Below are 19,527 nucleotides of genomic sequence, written 5' to 3' on the forward strand. Positions count from 1 at the left end.
TTACAAAAATGGAAAGGCAAACCACAGACCCGAAGAAAATATTTGCAAACACATACCTTACTTATAACTAGGATATATCCAGAACTTACAACCTAATAGAAGACTAACAAGCCAATTTAAAAAAGACCATATGATTTGAACAGACAATTCACTAAAGAAAATATACAAATGGTAAATCAGCACATGAAAAAAATGTTCAACATCACTAGTCATTAGGGAAATGCAGATTAAAACCACAGTGAGATATTACTAATTGCTCCTACATTACTGAGGAGCAATTAGAACTCTTATGCACTGTTGGTAGGAATATAAAATGGTACAACCACTTCAGAAAACAGTCTGTAGTTTCTTAAAAAGTTCAACGTACCCTATGGTACAAGACAGCCATTACACTTGTAGATTTTTACCCAAGAGAAACAAAAGCATATAATTTGTATACAAATGTACCAAGCAGCTTTATATGTAAAAAGTAAAAAACTGAAAACAAGCCAAATGTCCAGTATCAAGTGACTGGATAAACATATTGTGGTCTAGCCATACAATGGGTACTACTCAGCAATCAAAAAGGAACTAGTGATACATGCAAACTGGATAACCTCAAGATAATGATGCTAAGTAAAATAAGAAAGATCAAAAAGAGTACATATGGCATGATTCCATTTGTATAAGATTCTAGAAAATGCAAACTAACCTATAGGATTACAAAGCAGATCTGTGATTGCCTGAGGAGAGAGGACGTATTACAAAGGAGCACAGAGAAATTTTGGGGGGTGGTGGATATATTCATGATCTTGATTTTGGTGATGGTGTCACAGGTGTACACCTACCTATGTTAAAGCTCATCAAATTACACTTTAAATATGTGCATTTATTGCACATCGAGTATACTTCATTCAGTAAAGCTGAAAACACTTTCCTGATCTTAAAAAAAAAAAAAGACCTAATAAAGAAGCCAACGGGGTTCACAGTATTCCAGAAAAGGCAATGAACAGAGACCCACGATGAATCCTGGCAAATACTAACGGTGACTTCAGACCTTTCTTCCGTCATACTACATGCTGAAGGCTAGGGAGCCACAGAGTTAGGAAGGGAAAGAAAGCTGAATGGATGAAAAATTTCTGAATCCCTAGTTGCCTTTCACATGTGAAGACAACAACAAAAAAGATCCCGTCCCCTTCCCTGAAATAAATACATTAAAACATGCTCCAGGTGATTCAAAATTAAGACCTAAGAATAGGGAAGTAATGAGACAAAAGGACTGGCGTTTATCCTTTTCCTCTGGAAACCTAGCCTGAGGAAGCAATCTGAAACATGAGAAATGACTTATTTAAGATAAAAACAGTAAAATAATGTTCGCTGACATTTTCGCAGGGCTTACCCTTCACATGCATCATGTAATCCCACCCGGATCCTATAACGAGGCGCTGAGATCATCCCTATTAGACAGAAGGTCTCAGAAAGGTTCAGCATTTTGCCTGAGGGGGCAGAGCTTGGATCTGAACCTGGATGAGGCAAATTACAAAATTCAGCTCTGAGTCATGACTCTCTCCTCAAAAACAGGAAATAACATTATAAGATGTCTGATTCAGAATATTTTACAGACGTGAAATGATGTTTACAGGTTTTCTGGGTGGAATTGGGGGAGGGTGCTTATGACATGATGTTGAGTGAGGAATTCGGGCGCAGACTGTGTTGAAGACAGTGATCTCGGCTGCAGGAAGAGGCAGAAACCGGATCCTTGGGGTGGCGTTTGTAAGAGCAAGGGGTTGGGAAAGTGTTCATGCAATGCTAGCAGGACAGACCAAGGAAAAGGAACGAGCCAGACATTTTTATATCAACATGGTCAGATCTCAAGGACGTGGCTGTAAGGTCAAAACAAAAGGGAATAAAACAAAAACCAAGCTGCAGAATGACATATATGTAAGCCACCACACAAACAATATATTCCTACGGGTACGCATACACATATATCCCAGGACAAAAAGGACCTGGTAGCTTAGAGCAGTGATGGCCCTGGGCTACCGGCAGGACTGCGGTGCAGGACGGTGTTTGTGGTGTGGACCATACAAGTCTCTGAGGTCAGGGTGTGGATTTTTTTCCCCCTGCTTTTTATATATTTTTATATGTTAATTTTTTCAACGAGAAATTCTTTTTCTTTGTATCAGAAAAAAAGATGGCAAACGTTAGGAGGAGAATTCTAGAAGAGCAAGGGTATATATAAACACGTCCTGCACAGCACTTGGTGCTAAAGGAACATCTTGTTTTCCAGCTAATGTGGCTGCTGGTGGACAAGGACCAGAGGTGATGTGCAAAAGAAAGTAACGGAATCGGGGGAGGGATGGAGGAGGAATATGCAAAAGCCACAATAACTGAGTGAAGGTGGGCAGGGGGAGAAAGAACACGGCAAATGGCTAAATGAAATTCCACTTCATCCCTGCAAAACACCATTGGGAAGAAGTCATCTGTGACACACAGCTTCTGTGCCAGGTGTAAGGACGTGCTTAATGAATGCCATTTAATGAAGAAAAAGGCTCTTATAAAACACCTGGCACAAGCAGGGTGAGGGAGTCACAAGAAGGGAGACCTTCGCCGCACCTGCTGGCATTTTAATAAGCACCTTCTAGAGCGTCCGCTCTCCAAGGCTGGTCAACGGTGTCAGAACCAGGTCCCTGACCACTGCCCACACTCGCTGACAGTTTGGGGAAGCTGATTTCTTAAGGACCATATGCTCAGGTATTGGAGCGCTCTGGAAGGTAATTAAAATGGATCACTTTCAGCTGGAAGGGCCTGACCGGCGCTCACATCCTCCTCTAGGACTTCACAGCCAGGATTCCTGCGCCGGGTCCCCTGTGCTTCCAAACCGAGATTTTGAGTTACCATTCAGATCTGTGCAGACCCGGAGAGGTGAGAAAACACTGCATTTTCTTGTAACCTGGTTCTACTAAACAGAGAGTCAGTTATGACCCTGGGCCCTAAAATATTTTTAGGTGTGGCGATTTTTTTTCTCACTGATTTTGGAGCCAACCTCAGAAAGTGCAAAGTTTACTACCCTTTCTCGTGATCTGATGAGACGTTTCGTTTTGTTCTGTTTTGTAAATGACACCAGCAAAGTCAAGTGTGGTTTTATAAAACCTAAAATGGACCTATTTCCTCTGCAATGATAATTCACTATCTTAAACCTTCCATGCCCAGACGTGAAACTTAATTCCAAATATACCCAATAAATTGATGCCATCCAAGGGGAGACAGACTGTGGGATCCAGAGGCATACAAGGGTACTAGAATCAATACGTTGTGACCAACTCAGTCCACCAGTTTTTAATTGAGCTCCTACTGTATGCCAAGCACTGTGTTTGGCCCTGGGATAGTTTTTTAAAAATGATAAGTGCATATTACTAAATGAAAGAAGCCAATTTGAAAAGACTACATACTGTATGATTCCAACTCTTATGACATTCTGGAAAAGGCAAAACTATGGAGACAGTAAAAAGATCAGTAGCTGCCAGAGGGGCCTCAGGGAGAGGTGAACAGGGAGAGCACAGAGAATTTTTAGGGCAGTGAAAATACTGTTCATATTATAATGATGGACATGTGTCATTATACGTTTGTCCAAATCCACAGAATGTACAACACCAAGAGTGAACCCTAAGGTAAACTGTGGAATTTGGGTGATTATAATATGTCAATGTAGGTTCATCTTAAAAAAAAATAAAGAAGGAACCATTCTGGTGAGTGAGTGACATTGATCATGGAGGAAGTAAGGCATGAGTGAGGGAAGGGGGTATATGTGAAATCTCTGTACCTTTCTATTTTGTTGCAAACCTAAAACTTCTTTAAAAAAATAAAGTCTTTTAAAAATAATTAAAAAAAAACCCCCCAAACCCAAATAAGACTCATATCTTTCCCCTTTAGTTGTATCTATAAGTAAATTGAAACACATACGTAAATCCCCTCTATCATAAAGTAAAAAGCTCTAAATATCATAAGCTATACAAAGAGAAGACTGTAAGGTTACATGCTTCAATTTTAAAGCAATGGCATAAAACAAAACAAACATCTGTTGAGGGCCTACCACACACCAGTGCCTCCACTAGAGCCTGTGAAGTACCCAGGGACGTGGGAGCTGCAGTGCCACCTGCCAAGAGGGAAGAACGTGGTGGGGGAGGAAAGCCCGGGGCAATGAAACAGCAATTCAAGAGTCAAGACAACGACCTAAGAAATGTCACAAAGTAAGGGAGGGGCAACAGAGGCTTCTGCAGTCAGAGACCTGGGAGGTCACTGCCGATTCACGGTTGGGAGTGGCTTTCTGGAGGCGGGGGCACTGAATGCTTTGTTCCTGTTATTACCTGTGTTTATGACAGTCACCACTTACTGAGCACATTCTTCATGCTTCTCACTCACCTCTAATCTTCACAACCCAGTGGGTTCTACAGGTAGGAAGAAAGAAGGTTCAGAGAGGTTAAGGAACTTGTCCAAGGTCACACAGCCAAAGGAACTGGCTGAGCTAGGATTTGAGTTTATGTTTTTTCCACAAAGCCATGTTGCTTTACCAAGACAACACAAGCACAAAAGTATGAATGCAGACTTGTTCATTTTCCATTCAGGAAACCCAATTGCCACGATCAATATAACTTCAACCTACCAACTTGACTATGTAATGAGTCTCCCTCATGGGCAACACAGACACACACACAGACACACAAGCACACTCCAACCAAATCACTCTGCATTGGACAAGGGAAAAAAAGCTGCCACTGGAAGACTAAGGAAATCTCAATTCCAAACTCCCCAAGTTCCTAAACGCGTAACTTTAAAGTATGTTACGACAACATACTCGACAGCATATGGCAAATCAATTACTAGTTTAAATCTTAAAACAGAAACATGGCAAGTGTGGTGCAGAAATAATCAAGAACAACGGTTCAGTTTAGATTACAGTGGGCCACTAGAGTTTTGAATACAATTAATCATCATTCCAGGCAATGGGAAGCCATATTGACACTTATTCCTAATTTGAATATTTAATTAGGGTGAAGTTCTTCATCAAATTACCACAGAACTGGGAGAAAGCCTGCAAGACCTACACAATTGCTATCTTAACCCCTTCCCAGCTGCTCACCTGTGAGCGCAGCTCTGAGGGGGAGAAGGCCTGTGCCCAGCCTGACGCCGTGGGAACTCAGGGGGGGATGCTGGCGATCGAGGCTGAGAGGGGCCAGATGGTGACAATAGAAAAGGTCCAAGGGAACGAACTGCTCGTGCCCAGAGTGAACTCTGAAACGAACCCTGGACCAAGACAGAAAGTCACATGCGCGAGTGTCCACTGTGTGCCCGGCGTGGCACTTCCATGTGTTTCCCCATTTGGTTCTCACAGCAACCCTGCAAAGAAGGTATTCTTATCTCCATTTGATAGACAAGGAAACTGAGGCTCAGAGGACTGATATAACTTACTCAAGGTATCACTGCTTGTGAGTGGTATCAAGAAGGCCAAGTTACTCATCACACACACACACATGCACGCACACACACACACCCCTATGTTGTACTCTCCAAAAGTGACAAGGAAAACACTTAACAGTCAATAAAAATGTATTTAAAGCTGTATTTTGGGTATTCTGCATCATGCAAATAAATTGGAGGGAGAGGGCAACCAAACCCAGGCCTCCTCAAGCAGCATTCTAAAATCCATCTCTTACATTCAAAATGCACCACTGAGCTCCCCAGGCTGGGACATCACAATGACGCTGTGTCCAGCTGCTCCGGAGACGGGTGAGGGCATGGGCAGCAAAGCTCAAGCAAACAGGCTTGGACTGCAAACTTGACACCTGGTGCTGCCGCCCCGACCCTGCACGCGGGAGCCTTGCCGAGGCAGTCACTGCACACCGCCACTGGTGGCCGGGTGGCCGCGGTCAGTAACAGGACAAGAAGACGTGAATTTGGTTTTCTTTTCTTCCAAAATGGCAATGGCTCAACAGTAGCATTTATAACTACCTATCAGTTTGGACAAGAGATTACATTTCCTTAAGGTCCTCTTTCTCACTGTATGAAAAGACTTTCATTGACGTTTCACGGGTGCCATGTGATTCTGAGTGACCAAAAGTAACACATTTTCCCATGCAATCTCCCCCAAGACCCCCAGAATGGGGCCAAAGGCTGGCTGTGCACACTGCGCTTGGCCATGGTGGGTTCAGAGATCTTTCTGCTTCCAGACTCCACCGAGGTGCTGAGAATGAGGGGCGTCCTGATGGTTTCCGACTAGCAATTTTCTTTTAGAAGCTCACGATGGGTTCAATTACCCTCCCGTGGACGTGGCCAGAGCTCCATATGCAGCGGCCACTCTCGGCAGGAAGCGGATTACGGGATGGAAGGGAAGAGCCGGCCGCGCAGCCCCGCGCTCGGCCCCCTGCCCGGCGTGCGGGCTGCAGGAGACCCAGGATCCAGCAGCCCTGCTCTGAGCCTGCTCCTTGCGGGAGCAAGTGGCGTCGGGAACTTTGAAACTTTCCTTTGTATATCACATTAATCCATACAAGAAAATCTCTTTTAATGAGGAGTGATGTAGTTACAAACTCTCCAGAGCCATAATTAGAGCAAACTAATTGAAGTTGTGTTTTGACACACTTTCCAAATTCACGGGTGCCGGATGACATATTCACAACACTGCTGCCGCACAACCATGGCGACGGCAAAATCATTAGGCTAATAACGCTTATTTGCATTCTTCTCACGCCGGCAGCTCTCCCTTAAATACTGTTTCTACTACTGCTCCTTTACTGTGAGTTTCCACTGAAAGATATTAACAGTAATTATTAGTACTTCAGTGGAATTTTAACGTTAAAGAATCGTAACCTGCGTTAACATACATCGAATGCCAATTCTTTTCCGCAACCACCGTTGGAAGGTTGGGGGTATCTTCCTCCACCCCTCACCCCACAACCTGATGGCGACACAGTTTCAGAGCTTCACTTGGGACAACCACTCCCAGCCTTCCCCCGGTGGGATCTGAAGTCCGGGCTCCTGAACTATTCTGTTTCAAATGTTTGACGAGGAAAATCTTTTTTTTTTTTAAAGTACGTTAAAATGAAATAGTTCAGGAGAAATTTTTTCAGAGCAGTTTAAAAAAAAAAATCAACAATTTACAACACGGTCTTTGGTAATAATACTAATGAATTCCAGGAGGACGTGCTTTAACCACTCTGTCACCACCCTTTCAGTGATGAAAGACAGACTTGGAATAACCAGAACGTGAGAAAGGCCAGCGCGGGCGGGGCAGGTCTGATCTGTCAATAGGGAGGCCCTGTTTGCCACCAACAAGGCCAATTTTTTGGATGCTTAACTCACTCACACACAGAGAGGAAGACTCGACAGTTCTGAATAATGGTTATTAATGACTCCCTCCTCTAAAGTGACAAATTACTTGTGAAATTTAGAACCGGAGAGGTATGAAGAGTGAAGGGAGCATGCCAGGAAATGCCAGCAGAACGGAGTTCCTGCTTACTCCACGGCGGGGAAGGGCTGGGCCCTGGAAGACAACTCGGATCAAGGGCCCACCTCTCTGGGCATCTGGTGGCTCTGCCAGGGCCGTGAGCACAGCCATCCCCGCCTGCACCTCGTGTCAGTGGCCAGTGTCTCACCTCCCAGGTGCACCGTGATGGGGAGGTGAGACACTGGTTCCAGCCCTGCTCTCCCCATGTGCCAGCCTCAACAAGTCACTGCCAACAGCCCCTTGCTGGATACTTAGGGTTGGGCTAGACAGTCACTCAGATTCTGGGCTTCTATAAATAACTTGGGATCAAGAAAAACCACCACCATGTCATTTACCTTTCAAAATTCAAGGGAAAGTGGGGGCATAGAATGACACTGTCTTAACTAAAAATGGGCACCTGTGTAGAATTTCAAACTACAGTATTCAAATATGTATTTCAGGATAGATGTCTAATCTCAACCAGGGAAGATTTAATTGAGTGAAGAAAATGCTTGCTTAGAAAAATGTCAGAGCCTATACTGCTTTAACGCTTGGGAGTTTTCGGTTTCTTGAACTACCATTCTTGGACCACTCTGCTATTTTTCAAGTCACTGACTACTCATAAAACAAAAAAGCGAAAAAAAAAAAGGGAAACTAATTTTCATAGCTGCAGCAACATTCCAAATCATGGTATTTATTCACTACATGTAAGTTTTACTACACTTGAACCCTGAAATGCCGAAACACCTACCTCCATTATAAAAGAAATGAAGAAAAAAGCCAAGCCTGGCTGAGGGCACCGCACTTCCATTGCAGATGATCTAGTCTCATCTTATAAACTGAAATATTTAAAGAGTCTCTAAACCTCACTGACCCTGCTTTTAAAAACAAGGAACATATGGGCACTGCTAGCTTTTCATCTTCTTCCAGCCTACTAAAATACCCGCTTCTCCAAAATTCAAGAGTAGCGAGGCTGCCAAACCCAGATTCATGAAAGGCCCCGTGCGTGAGAGCACAGGGCAGGCAGGAAGCAGCCTGGACAGAAAACAAACCCCAACAAAGACCCAAGGCACATTCTTCCCCTTCTCGCCCAATCAATCTCCAGAGCTGTGGAAAACAATTTGCTTAGCAAAATGAAGCAATGACTAATTAGGAGGTGGAATGTGGGTCCTGGTCTGGAAGCGTTTACAGCTGGGTTTGGTCCCGGGGGAGGCCGTACCACTGGCTGCAGGGGACACTGAGGTGGAGGGTCCTAAATTCAGGAAGCCCTGAGGCTCCCTGAAGACAGGGGGAACAGGATGGTGGGGCCTGGGCTCCGATCCTGGCCCTTGGGTAAGTCACCGTCTCTCCAAGCTTCGGGTTTCTCATTTCTTAAAATGAGGACACGATTATTCACCTTACTGCATGGTTGTAAAGATTAAAACGATATACATGAAGTGTTTACACAATGCCTGGCACAAGACGCTCAAAAAATTGTAGCTGAAATAATAATGATGATGGTGATGATTGTATTTATTCTGATAATTATTAATATTATTATTCAACTGGAAACAAAACATCTGCTGCTCAAGAAGGAAGTTCACGTTGAATGCTACCCTACCCACAGGCAAAAGTCCCACCTAAATAAATCCAAAAGGCCTTTGAAAAGTTACTGCAAGCAAAGGATTCTATTAAATATCCAAATTAATAACGGAAACCCTGCCTTGAAACAGAACAGCATGGGCGGGGGGCAGGGGGAGCGGTGTGCACGCAGAGGTGGTAAAATACCAGGAAATTTCACTTAACACTCATTTTTACTTTGTTTGGAGGCTAGATTTACACTGAGAGATCCAGGTGAAATATTCCATAGAGCCACCTGCAAACAGACTATCAGCTTCCACTCTGATAAAAGGCAAAATATCCTCCTCTAAATGGTCTGGTTCACAAAACCGACCCTGAAGTGAACTGATAAATCTGTTCTGACACATGGAAAACTATTTTCATAATCCTGAAAAAGGCCCTTTCTCCAACCCCCCGAGCTCAAACCCACTGTGCAAAGAGCCCTCGCACATTTGAGAACCAGGCATAGGAGGGAATCATTTCACATTTATAAAGCTGCTCTCTGGGACAACAACAAGCCCACATAACCATCATAACCACCAAGAAAAACAAGACACTCACAGTCACAAAAATTACAAAGATAACACATTTACAAGCAGCATATACCTTGTCAAAAATCTGATGCGCGAGACTGAAAGCAGGGAAGGCCAGCTCAGAGGTGGGAGCCGTACTGACTGCTACCTAATTGTTCATTAAATAGAAGCTCTGACTTCCCAAGAAGCCATATTAAAAATTAATATCAAAAATAATATCGCTCAGCCTAAACTCACCATTCATATCTAACAATACCAAACTGCATTCTAATGAAATTTCACCTTCAAAATAACTCTGACACCAAAACTAAGTTTGATACCGTTACAAAAGCAGTGCGGGCTTTGTGGCCCACGCATTTTAAAGATATTCAAATAACCTTGCTCTGTAGGTCTCTCTCACACCACTCTCATGATCACCAGAATAAATCAAACTGCTCGCAATCTTGTGTAATCGCGGGCTTGGAAGCCGGTCGAGGGGACCCTCTGGTGTATGGCCCCCACAGGTTCTCCTCAGGCAGCAACCACAACTCAAGCGGACTGGCCCCCCAGCTCCCGCCCGCACGGCAGGCTCTGGGAAGTCCTTCTCTCCAGCGCCGGTCGGGAGCCTGGAGAAGCTGCGCGTGAAGAGGGCTGGGACACCTGGGGCTGCACCCAACCACCGCTCCGCTCCCCAGCGAAATGCTTCACACCAGCGAGCCTGTGACCACGAGCATCAGGGCACAGGGACAGTCTGCAAGCCAGGGGAAGCTCATCCGTTTGGGTTCAAATCCCAGCTCTGACACTTAGTAGCTGTGTGACCTTGGGAAAGGAATTTAAACTTCCTTGATTTCAGTTTCCTCACCTTGAAAAGGAGGAAAAAATAGTAGCCGACTCACAGATCTGTTATGAGGATTAAATGAGCTTTTCTTTGTAAAGTACTTGAATAGTGCCTGACACCCAGTAAATAAGTCTCGGCTGGTTGGTTGGTTGCATGGATGGATAGATGGAAGGAGAGATGTATCAATATACGATACTTGGTCCTATGTGTCTAAATCAGCTCACTTTATACATTCAATTCATATTTTCTGAGTGCTGCCACGTGCCAGGCACCTGGAGTTCAAAGGTCCCTACCACTTTGGAGCCACACATTTTTCACTGAATACTTACTGTATCAAATGAGATGATGCAGCTCAAAGTACTCGGTAAATTTTGATACACAGTGATGCAACATTATCATCATTATTTTTGTGACTAGCCTTTTCTGAGGCTTTAAAGGAGAAAAAGGAAACATGAGAACCCCTGTCATCGGTAAGCCAGCAAATCTATTCATAAGACCAAACATAAATAAACTCGGCAATGACAGGGAAACGTGAAATGCCAGACTGTACGGTGCAGGCAACTGGAGGAGAGGAAGGCGGAAAGCGATGTGGCCAGGCTTTCCAGAAGAGGTGAGGGCGAGGCGAGGGCTGGAGGGTGGACAGGACCCGTCTTCGGCACTCTGGAGCCCAGCCTGCGTCTTTCAGGGGGGCAGGGGCTCACAGCAACGGCCCGAGCAGAGATGGATCTGGGATGAGGACAGGGTGCCCAGGCGCCGAGAGGAGACTGGCCTGATTCGAGCGAGATGATGTGGGAGGCGTGTCAGGCAATAGGAAGCCAGCGAAGGCTCCGGACAGGTAAAAGAGCACGTGCATGCTTGAGAACCCCAACAGGATGGCAGGCAACCCAGGACTTTAAAGTTCCAGACAAAGAATGTAAGCGTGGGCTATTTAAATGAAATAATACCGAGCCCCAGGAGCCTCTAATCTAAGTTTGATTTCGTGTTCTGGTCCCGCCCCTCCAGCAGGTTCTTCTTTGGGACACCCCTGGTGGCTGGTGCTTTCAGTTGGAGCGCATGGAGGGTACCACGAGCGGAGTGAGGATGATTCCCGCGCTCCCTGTGCCGGAACAGCAAAGCTGTGTTACCGTCTCCATCTTCAAAGGAGGGTCATAGCAGGAAGGATACGAACACGTGTGTCCTATCTTCAGAGTTAAACAAAAATGTGTGTGGTGTTCGCATGAACAGAAAGTAAGTCTACTTTCTCCTAAGTAAAGCCAGACCCGCAGTTGTGCCTGGCCACGGCCTGCAGAGGCGCAAGGTCCTGCAGGCCCTCCCTGGGCTCACGTACCCCCAAACTGTCTCTTGCGACTGTGGAGCTCAAAATCCATGTCATAAATTGTTTACTATGGGGGGAAAAAAAAGAATCACTGGAATCAGCCCTTGGGCTTGCCTTCTAATCTTACCTTGACGTGGGACACATATAACCCTTCTCCATAAATGATGAACCCTTATTAAACAACAGCTTTCAACTCTAAAATGAATTCCCTCCAATCCTCTGGGCCGAGCCTTCTCCTACTAAAACCTATAAAAGAGGAAAAACTGCTGGGCCTCTTCATAGGCAAATGCCCCCCGCTCCAAGCCAGCCGCCCCTCGGGGAGAGGCAGACACCTCGGCAGGAAAGGGAGAACAGCCTCCCTGATCTGTGCAACTCCAGGCCTCCCGTTCAAGTCCTGCCACAACAGGGCGGGTGACAGATGTCGTCTGTGGTTCAAAGAGCATCTTATGACTGAACACTGACAGAAGGCAGCCCGAGCACTTCAGGCCGTCAGCTCAGACGACAGGACTGCAGCCGGTGAGCAAAGCCTCCGTCCCCACTGTCGGCTTATTCCGTGGGTGGATCAAGTGGCCCCGTGGATCCCACACCCGCGGGAAGGTGGGGTCGGGGGGCCAGGACGGAGCACGGCAGCCCACAGGCTCCTGACAACGGATGTGACAGAGATGAGCCCGGACGTGCGTGGCCTGAATGCTAGATCACCGCGGAGGGATGTTTCCTCTCCTTTAGGAAGAGCTATTAACCTTTCAGATGACAGCCCCGGGACGGGAGTGACGAAACGATTTCTGAGGTCAGCAAGGATCTCTGTTCTCAGAACCTGACATCGACGTGCAAAAGTTGTGACTGAATCCTGGTGTCCCTGAGTGGAAGACTAAATGCACGTGACAGATGTTCTGCCATCAAAATGCCCCATTTCCCAGAGTATCTGTCACAGATTGATAACATCCACGCAAAAAGTTAAGTACAATTATGTCTGTCACTAAGAAACATACTTCGGAACCTGTGACTGACAACTTGCTGGAAGCTGACAAATCACCGGAAGATTCCTGAACAACTCAGAGCAGTGCCGCGCGCCTTATAAGGGAAGCTCAGCCCCAGCGGACACGGGGAGAGGCTCCCGGGAGGCTGCGCCCTGTGTCTCTGGGACGGAAGATGACATGTTCTCCTGGGGGGACAGTATCGGTGAAGGGTCACTGGAGGAGCCCGTGGCCTGAGGTCTGGGGGGCAGAGTTCAGGACCCCAGGCCAGCGGGAAGGGCAGAGTGGCGCTGCCGGAGCCATGGGGCCCCGCCCAGCCCTTGTCCGCAGAGCCGTGAAGTGCCCGGACATCCCAGCACTCCGGGGTGCAGACTACTGGCTTTAGCTGGACTCCGAGAGCGAGCTCCTGCCTGCCCACGCTGGGATGGGCCACGGGCCGCAGCGCCTGGGCCTCTGTGCCTCCGTCTCAGGAGGGCGCCACAGTGGCCACCCTGCAGGCCCCGAGCTCCGTCCTGACAACGGCTCCAGTGCGCGGGAGGAGGCCCGGCTGCAGGTCGGAGGATGAGGAAGCGCCAACAGCGGCGCGAGCAGACCTGGGTGACAGGTGCCCGCTGGAGCTCCCTGAGTCACCCGGGGCAAGGTGTCTGCGGCCCTAACGTGCAGGTCTGCTAAATCTGTATTTCTGAGGGTGGGGCTAGGGAATATGATGCATTTCAAGAACCACTGAAGGTCTGAAAACCCAAACACTGTTTGAATACTGCCAGCAATTGGGTGCACATGACCTCGCAAGCCGGCTTCTTCCAATGCCACGGGGTTTTTTTACCCTTGGGAAGTTCTCTTTATTAATTTTTTAAAATGTTAAGTCCAAACCTACCTCCTTATAACTTCATCCCACCTGATCTAATTTTGCCTTCAGGGGCTCCCAATGCCCCAGCCCTACCTGGAAGCACTTCTACCTTCCCTTCTACACGGTGACCATTTAGACATTTGAAGCCAGCTGCCTCGTCTCGACTCCGATCAAAACTCAGCGATTCCTCACACTCAAGCTCAATGCTTGAGTCGGGTAACTTTGACAAGGTGGTGCGTGGCAGTGGACGTGACCCTCCTGATGTCCTGACAGGTGCAGGACACCGGGTCAGGGGGCATGCCCCACTGTGCATGCCAGGCTGCACTTGAGGCACCCAAGGCTCGTGCCCAGCCTGGCTACTTCACACGAACCGCTGCTAAGCCACATCTCCTCAATTTGGTGCCCGAGCAGTTGACTTTTTGAACCCTGGGGGGCCCTGTCCATTTTCGCCCATCACCTTTCATCCCCCGGTAGCGGCAGGGCGTTCTGGCTGTAGAGGCGATGCGGAGTATTGACTCTGTCACTCAGCACATCAGCTCTCCCTAATGACTCTGTGTCATCTGCACATTTGATATGCATGCCTCTGATGTCTTTATCAAGCCACGGGTTCTGCTGTTCGGCAAGCCGGGGGGCAGCAGCCCCCCAGGGCCCCTCGTGGGAAGGCACAGAACCGTTCACTCAGCCACACTCTGGGGCTACTGGTACTCCATCAACCACGAGCCCACCTGCCTCCCCGAGCTTTTCCGGACCTCGGTTCCAGCAGAAGCTGAACCTCCTCTTCCCCGCAGAATCATATGTGAGAGCCGGTGTGTGGGGGAGGAGCGGGGGCTGCTCTGGCTGAAGGGGGAAGGTGCTTCCTCTGTCTGCACGTGCCCCAAGGCAGCAGCAAAGAAGCAATCGGAAAAGCCCAAATCCAGGGACCCCAACATTTGCTCACACACACCAGGCCAACTTGCAAAGCTGAGGCCAGCCCGGGAGAGAGGTGGGGACGTGGGATCACGACCGATGCCCAAGGCCAGGCCCACCCTGCTGATCAATGTGTGTGAAGCAGACGGCAGAGGACGGGGCAGCGCTGGGGGCCAGGGGGAAAATGGAGGCTCCAGGCACCCGGAAGAAGTGGCATGCCCTTCTTCATGTGGGAAAAACTGTCAAGAAATGAGCGCATAGACGTGTGTGTGTGTGATGAAGGCTCGCTGGATGAGGAAGAGGAGCTCTGCTAACATATCTTATCCTGCCTTTGGCCGTGAACTTCGACCACTGTGTCCCATTCACCGGATACAGGCCAAGGGGACTGCCCATCCTGAAAGGACAACGCCACATCTGGCCCCGCGACTAGCATTCTCTGCAGTAACAGGGAGGAAAGAGGCAGGAGGTGCTCGTTCTGAGGGGCAGTACCAGCCTCTGGAAAGGGAAGGCGGCTCTGCCAGGACCACAAGGGCCTCAGGTGATGACTCACCATCAGAAACTCCACCAGCTGCCCCTTCTGTCTGACATAAGCTGGGGATGACAGCTCTCCAAAAAATGGCAGGAAATTCTTTGATATATGAGTGACAACAAAAGAAATGTAGGCAGCGAACACATTTTTAGCTTTTGAGACATAAGCTCCGGCTCAAGAAGGCAACAAGGTCGGCTACTGGCCCTCCCTGACTCCCTTCCTTCCCCCGGGGATTGGCTGGGAAAACGGCCCGCTGCCCGCAGGGGAACCGGCCTGCCTGTCCTCCAGGCTCCTCCAAATCTGGTCAGTAGAGGGCGCTGCGTCACCGCACTCTCTCTCCAGCCTGGGCTTTGCAACTTGATCCCTGTGTCCACACAAAGACCACAGCTGAGGTATTTCTTATGCTTGTGGTTTAATAGTACAGAAGAAAGCAGCAGCAAAAACAAACTTGCTATTTTATGATATGATATCACCTATGTAAAAAGTACACAGAAAAATGACTTGAAAGAAATATAGCCAAAGGTTATGAGCCTTTGCTCACTGGAGATGAAATTTGTTTTTTTCATTATTTTCTATATTCTGTCAGTTTTCTACAAGCTTGTATTCCTCTCATAATCAGAAAAACCTGAGGAGTCTTCAGGGACTCAGGAGCTGTCTGCGGGTGGGAGTGGAGAGGCTGCAGCCCAGGGTCTGAGGCTGTTGGAGAAGCATTTGTTGCAAAACTGAATATATGCCTGCACCTGGGCTGAGCTCTGGGCAATAAAAGGCACTAGACACAGTCCCTGCCTTTAAGGAGTTTACAACACGAGTGAAGGTATAACGGCTGAGAAGCGCTCTGAGGGGAGAGCCTGGCACAGGGCACTCAGGGAAGGCTTCCTGGGAGAGGCGGCATTTTGCGCTGACATCTGAGGTAGGGGATGGGAGACACACCTGACGCACACGTGTCCACATGAGCAAAGGCACAGAAGCACAAAACAGGAAGGAGAAAAGAGGCTATTGGTTCAAAGTTTGAGGCGTGGGGACGAGAGAGAGAAGACTAGTCCTGGGATCCAGACCTGTAGGCCTCCATCCTACAGGCCCACTGCGGACCCCCAGCGGAAACAAAAGCCTCATCCAGAGCTCACCGCCAGAGAGAAAGCTATTAGGTTCCTCTGCTGGACAGATTACAGGGATCCGAAGCCTCACGGCATAGCATACACATCATTTCATAAATCTTCAGTGGAAAATTTGAAAAGTCAGCATTTCATTTCTTATCAAAGATGCACAATAGGCGAACAATACGAAAACTGAAGAACATGAAAAAAACCCTGATGAATTAGGGGGCTCATGTAGGTGTACAGGCCACCTGTAAATTACTGCACAGTGAGAGAGGAGAGCTTGGGACAGACAAGTCGTTTTCACTGAGAAGCATTAATGTAACATTCAGTTATCCTACTGCTTGCTGGCTGACTTAACTCAGTCAAATTAGAATACATTTTATATTGACTATTTTGACATTTGCTTTATTTGGCAAGTAAAACAAAACTGATCCAATTTCCTTGCAGCCAGTGTAAACCATAAACTGTACAACAAGAGGTTATAAAATACATAAGCCTCATAAGGCTTGTTCCCACGCACTCTCTCCAGTTCTGCGTGGCTCTCTGTGGCCTGTGTTCTTGGGTCCCCTGGCTTCAGTTCCTAGAGCCCGTGCGCCCACGCTGACCGGCTAGCTTCTGGGGAGATCGCTCTTCCTGCCTTAACTGGAGAATCAGAGCTCTTCCTTTATCTCACAGAAAGTCAAAACCTGCCCTGAGGTGGTGCCTATTTCTAGGCCTTTCCAGACCATATGATGTCAACAGGGAGCAGCTGGAAGCTCTCCAAGGCGATGGGCCTGAGCTGACCCTGAGCACACCTGACGGGAATCGCAGCCTTGACGGTGCCCTGGGCAGTGAGAAAGGAACTCCAAAGTGCTGAACTGAGCTGTGCGAGCCTTGTACTCCTAAACCAAAGATGCGCAACTCTGGGAAGCTCATCAGCTAGTCATATCTCTTCACACCAAAGTGAAACTGAAAACTGTCAATACTCCTCAAGTTTCAGGCGATGGCAGGGGTAGATACGATTAAGTACCGCTCTTGGTTTGTGAAACTGTCGAGAGTGAGAAAGGCCAGACTGTCTTCTGGAGAACACCCCGAAGGACAGGCCCCGAGCTGCCGGCTCACGACCGCGCGTTCGTCCGAGGCAGCGGGAAGCCCAGCAGAGGAACAGGACGCAGGGCACCGCCTATACCACCCCCTCCCCTGACTCCCGGGGGCAGGGTGTGGACCGCGGGGTGTGGGGAGGGGGAAGCACCCAGTAGTGGTTTTGTCCTGTTCCTGACCGATTTTGCTCATCTCGAACTGCCCACATGGAAGCTCTGAGATCCGTCCTCATTTATGTTACGTCCATCTCCAAATGGCACCACCTCACCACTTCTTACTGGTTTTATTTACTTTTGTAATTCCTTTCTCAAGCTTAGTCTATCATTGCTGTTTGTTCCCTGTCCTCAAATAATTTACTGCTAATGACGCAGAGGTTTTTGATCGGACAGAAGGTGTTGAGACCACTACTGCCTCTGCTCCAACGGAAATCAGGTAAAATCAGGTGCAGAGACCAGTCTGCTCACCCAAGTTTCTTTGTGGAAACAACTATTAAAACTAACAGCCCCTGAAAAACTTCTCACTATTCTCTCCTACCCAAAGTACCTATCTCTTAGTTTGTAGCTCTTTGGGAACAGGAACAATGTGGAAATGAACAATATTACTTACCAACCCTCCTGGAGTTGAAAGAGTTGCTGGCCAAGGCAGAGAAGGAATTCCACCTTTTACGGCCAGCACTCCCGGCAGCGTGGCTACAAGTCATGTGTCTGTGTGCGACTATGAGCTCTTTAGAATAACAAGCCCATTTTAAGTTGCATATTCTGCTATTTTAGAAGCCTGCAGAATAGGTACAATAGACTACAGAATGGCTTTTACGTTCATGTAATGCAAAGATTTCTAACTGGCTTTGTAAAATCTCCTCTAAAGGTATATCGCTTCTGCAATGTTTCCGCATATACCAAGTGCAGGGGTTCTAAGATGTTACGCAGTGGGACCCAAGACCACATGACTCTGTGACATGCATAACAGAACAAGATGCCACTGACGGGGCCTCACCTGGGAAGGTTGGGGGCTGGGGTGGAAGCAGCTGATGACTGGGAAGGTGTCGTGGGTTGAGATGAGTCATGATTTCTTGGTACTCTGCCCATTCGATACCAGATCCCCATGCTGTTCAACTCCCTTTAGGAGAAAAGAGAAATCTTCATGGCACCGTTTAACATAAAATCACCTGAGCTACAAAGCAAACCAACTCATTTAAAAGAATCATAGCCTCAGACGCCAGGGAATCGATGCTCGCCCATGAAGGTGGGTTACGTCACCTCCCTTTGTGCTCTGGGCTTCACAGTTCAAAGCCTAACGTGATGGCAACTGTCCCAACTCAGCAGGCCCGTCTGACATGGCCATCTTCTTCCCCCACCCCTGGGCCTCCTGCCTTCCTACTATATGCTATCAACATTTTCCTTGGTTCTCGGTCTGCAAAACTCTTTGTATTCTGCCATTTCATTGTGGGTGTTTGTGCAATCATCCGCTTCAAGTTCTTTGTGTTGCTGGGGCGAGACAGATAGGGCACTGGGCTGACACGTGTGCCTGGTGTTTAACTATGGGGAGAACTAGCCCCACCCAGCTCCATGCCGTGCCGCCCCCCCCACCTCCAGGATAAAGCTCCTCACTGCCTGGTGTCACCTGTAGTCAGCCTCATTCTCAGGGTCAGTCTGGGAGACATCTTCACAGAGCCCGAGGCATGTGCCCCATGAACCACCACAACTAAGGGTGGTGACAACAGGGCCCGAAGGATGCCACGTCAGGGTTCCTGTTACTTGATCTGCACACACCCCTGCAGCCCGGCCCCATGCCCCACGGTCACAAGTGTTTGTGAGACAGGCATACTCGCAGGAACTGTAACGGGATTATTTTAGCCACATCAACGTCCAACTGCTCAGCTGCCCCACAGAACTACACATTGGGATGTAGAGGAAGATCATCTCTCCAAAAAAATGAGAACAGATTTGTTCAGAGGATTCTTCTGGTAGCCTCTCAGTACACTGCAGAACTATTCTGAACCACAGCCGTGTCTTATCAGATGGTTGACTCCAATCCGCTGCACTGATTTTGCCACCTCCCGGTATCAGGCCACAGTCAGGCCTTGGAGGACCTGTTCCCAGTCTGACAACCCCAGACCTTTGCAAAGTAACCTGTGGAACTGTGCCCATTTTTAAGAAGAAGTGACAGAGTTCTGAACACTGAATTCTCTTTCCTTAAAAATAACACTGGAATTGTCTTCCTCTGGAAAAGAACTTTTGCCCCAAGATGAAACAAAAAATATACTTTATTTAGCAATCTTTTCAAAATGATATAAAAAAGGATTCTAGTTTTGATTACCAAGACATATATGGTAAGAATCTATTCTTTAGAATTGTTTAAATTGGTTAAAAAT

General features: G+C 47.7%; 1 protein-coding gene across 3 annotated transcripts in view; it reads right to left on the bottom strand.

Moving 5' to 3' along the window:
- MVB12B (multivesicular body subunit 12B) overlaps nucleotides 1–19,527 on the bottom strand; it is a 182,122-nt gene that overhangs the window by 86,532 nt on the left and 76,063 nt on the right. For all 3 annotated transcript variants that reach the window (XR_011075188.1, XM_068553280.1, XM_068553281.1), the window contains one exon: nucleotides 18,150–18,272. Coding sequence is in view for 2 of the 3 variants with exons in the window: in XM_068553280.1 (XP_068409381.1) it covers nucleotides 18,150–18,272 (123 nt within the window). In the remaining variant the exon portion in view is untranslated. The remainder of the gene's footprint in view (nucleotides 1–18,149; nucleotides 18,273–19,527) is intronic.

The sequence above is a fragment of the Eschrichtius robustus genome, chromosome 10, assembly GCF_028021215.1.
Source record: "Eschrichtius robustus isolate mEscRob2 chromosome 10, mEscRob2.pri, whole genome shotgun sequence".
In the NCBI taxonomy this organism is placed as follows: Eukaryota; Metazoa; Chordata; class Mammalia; order Artiodactyla; family Eschrichtiidae; genus Eschrichtius; species Eschrichtius robustus.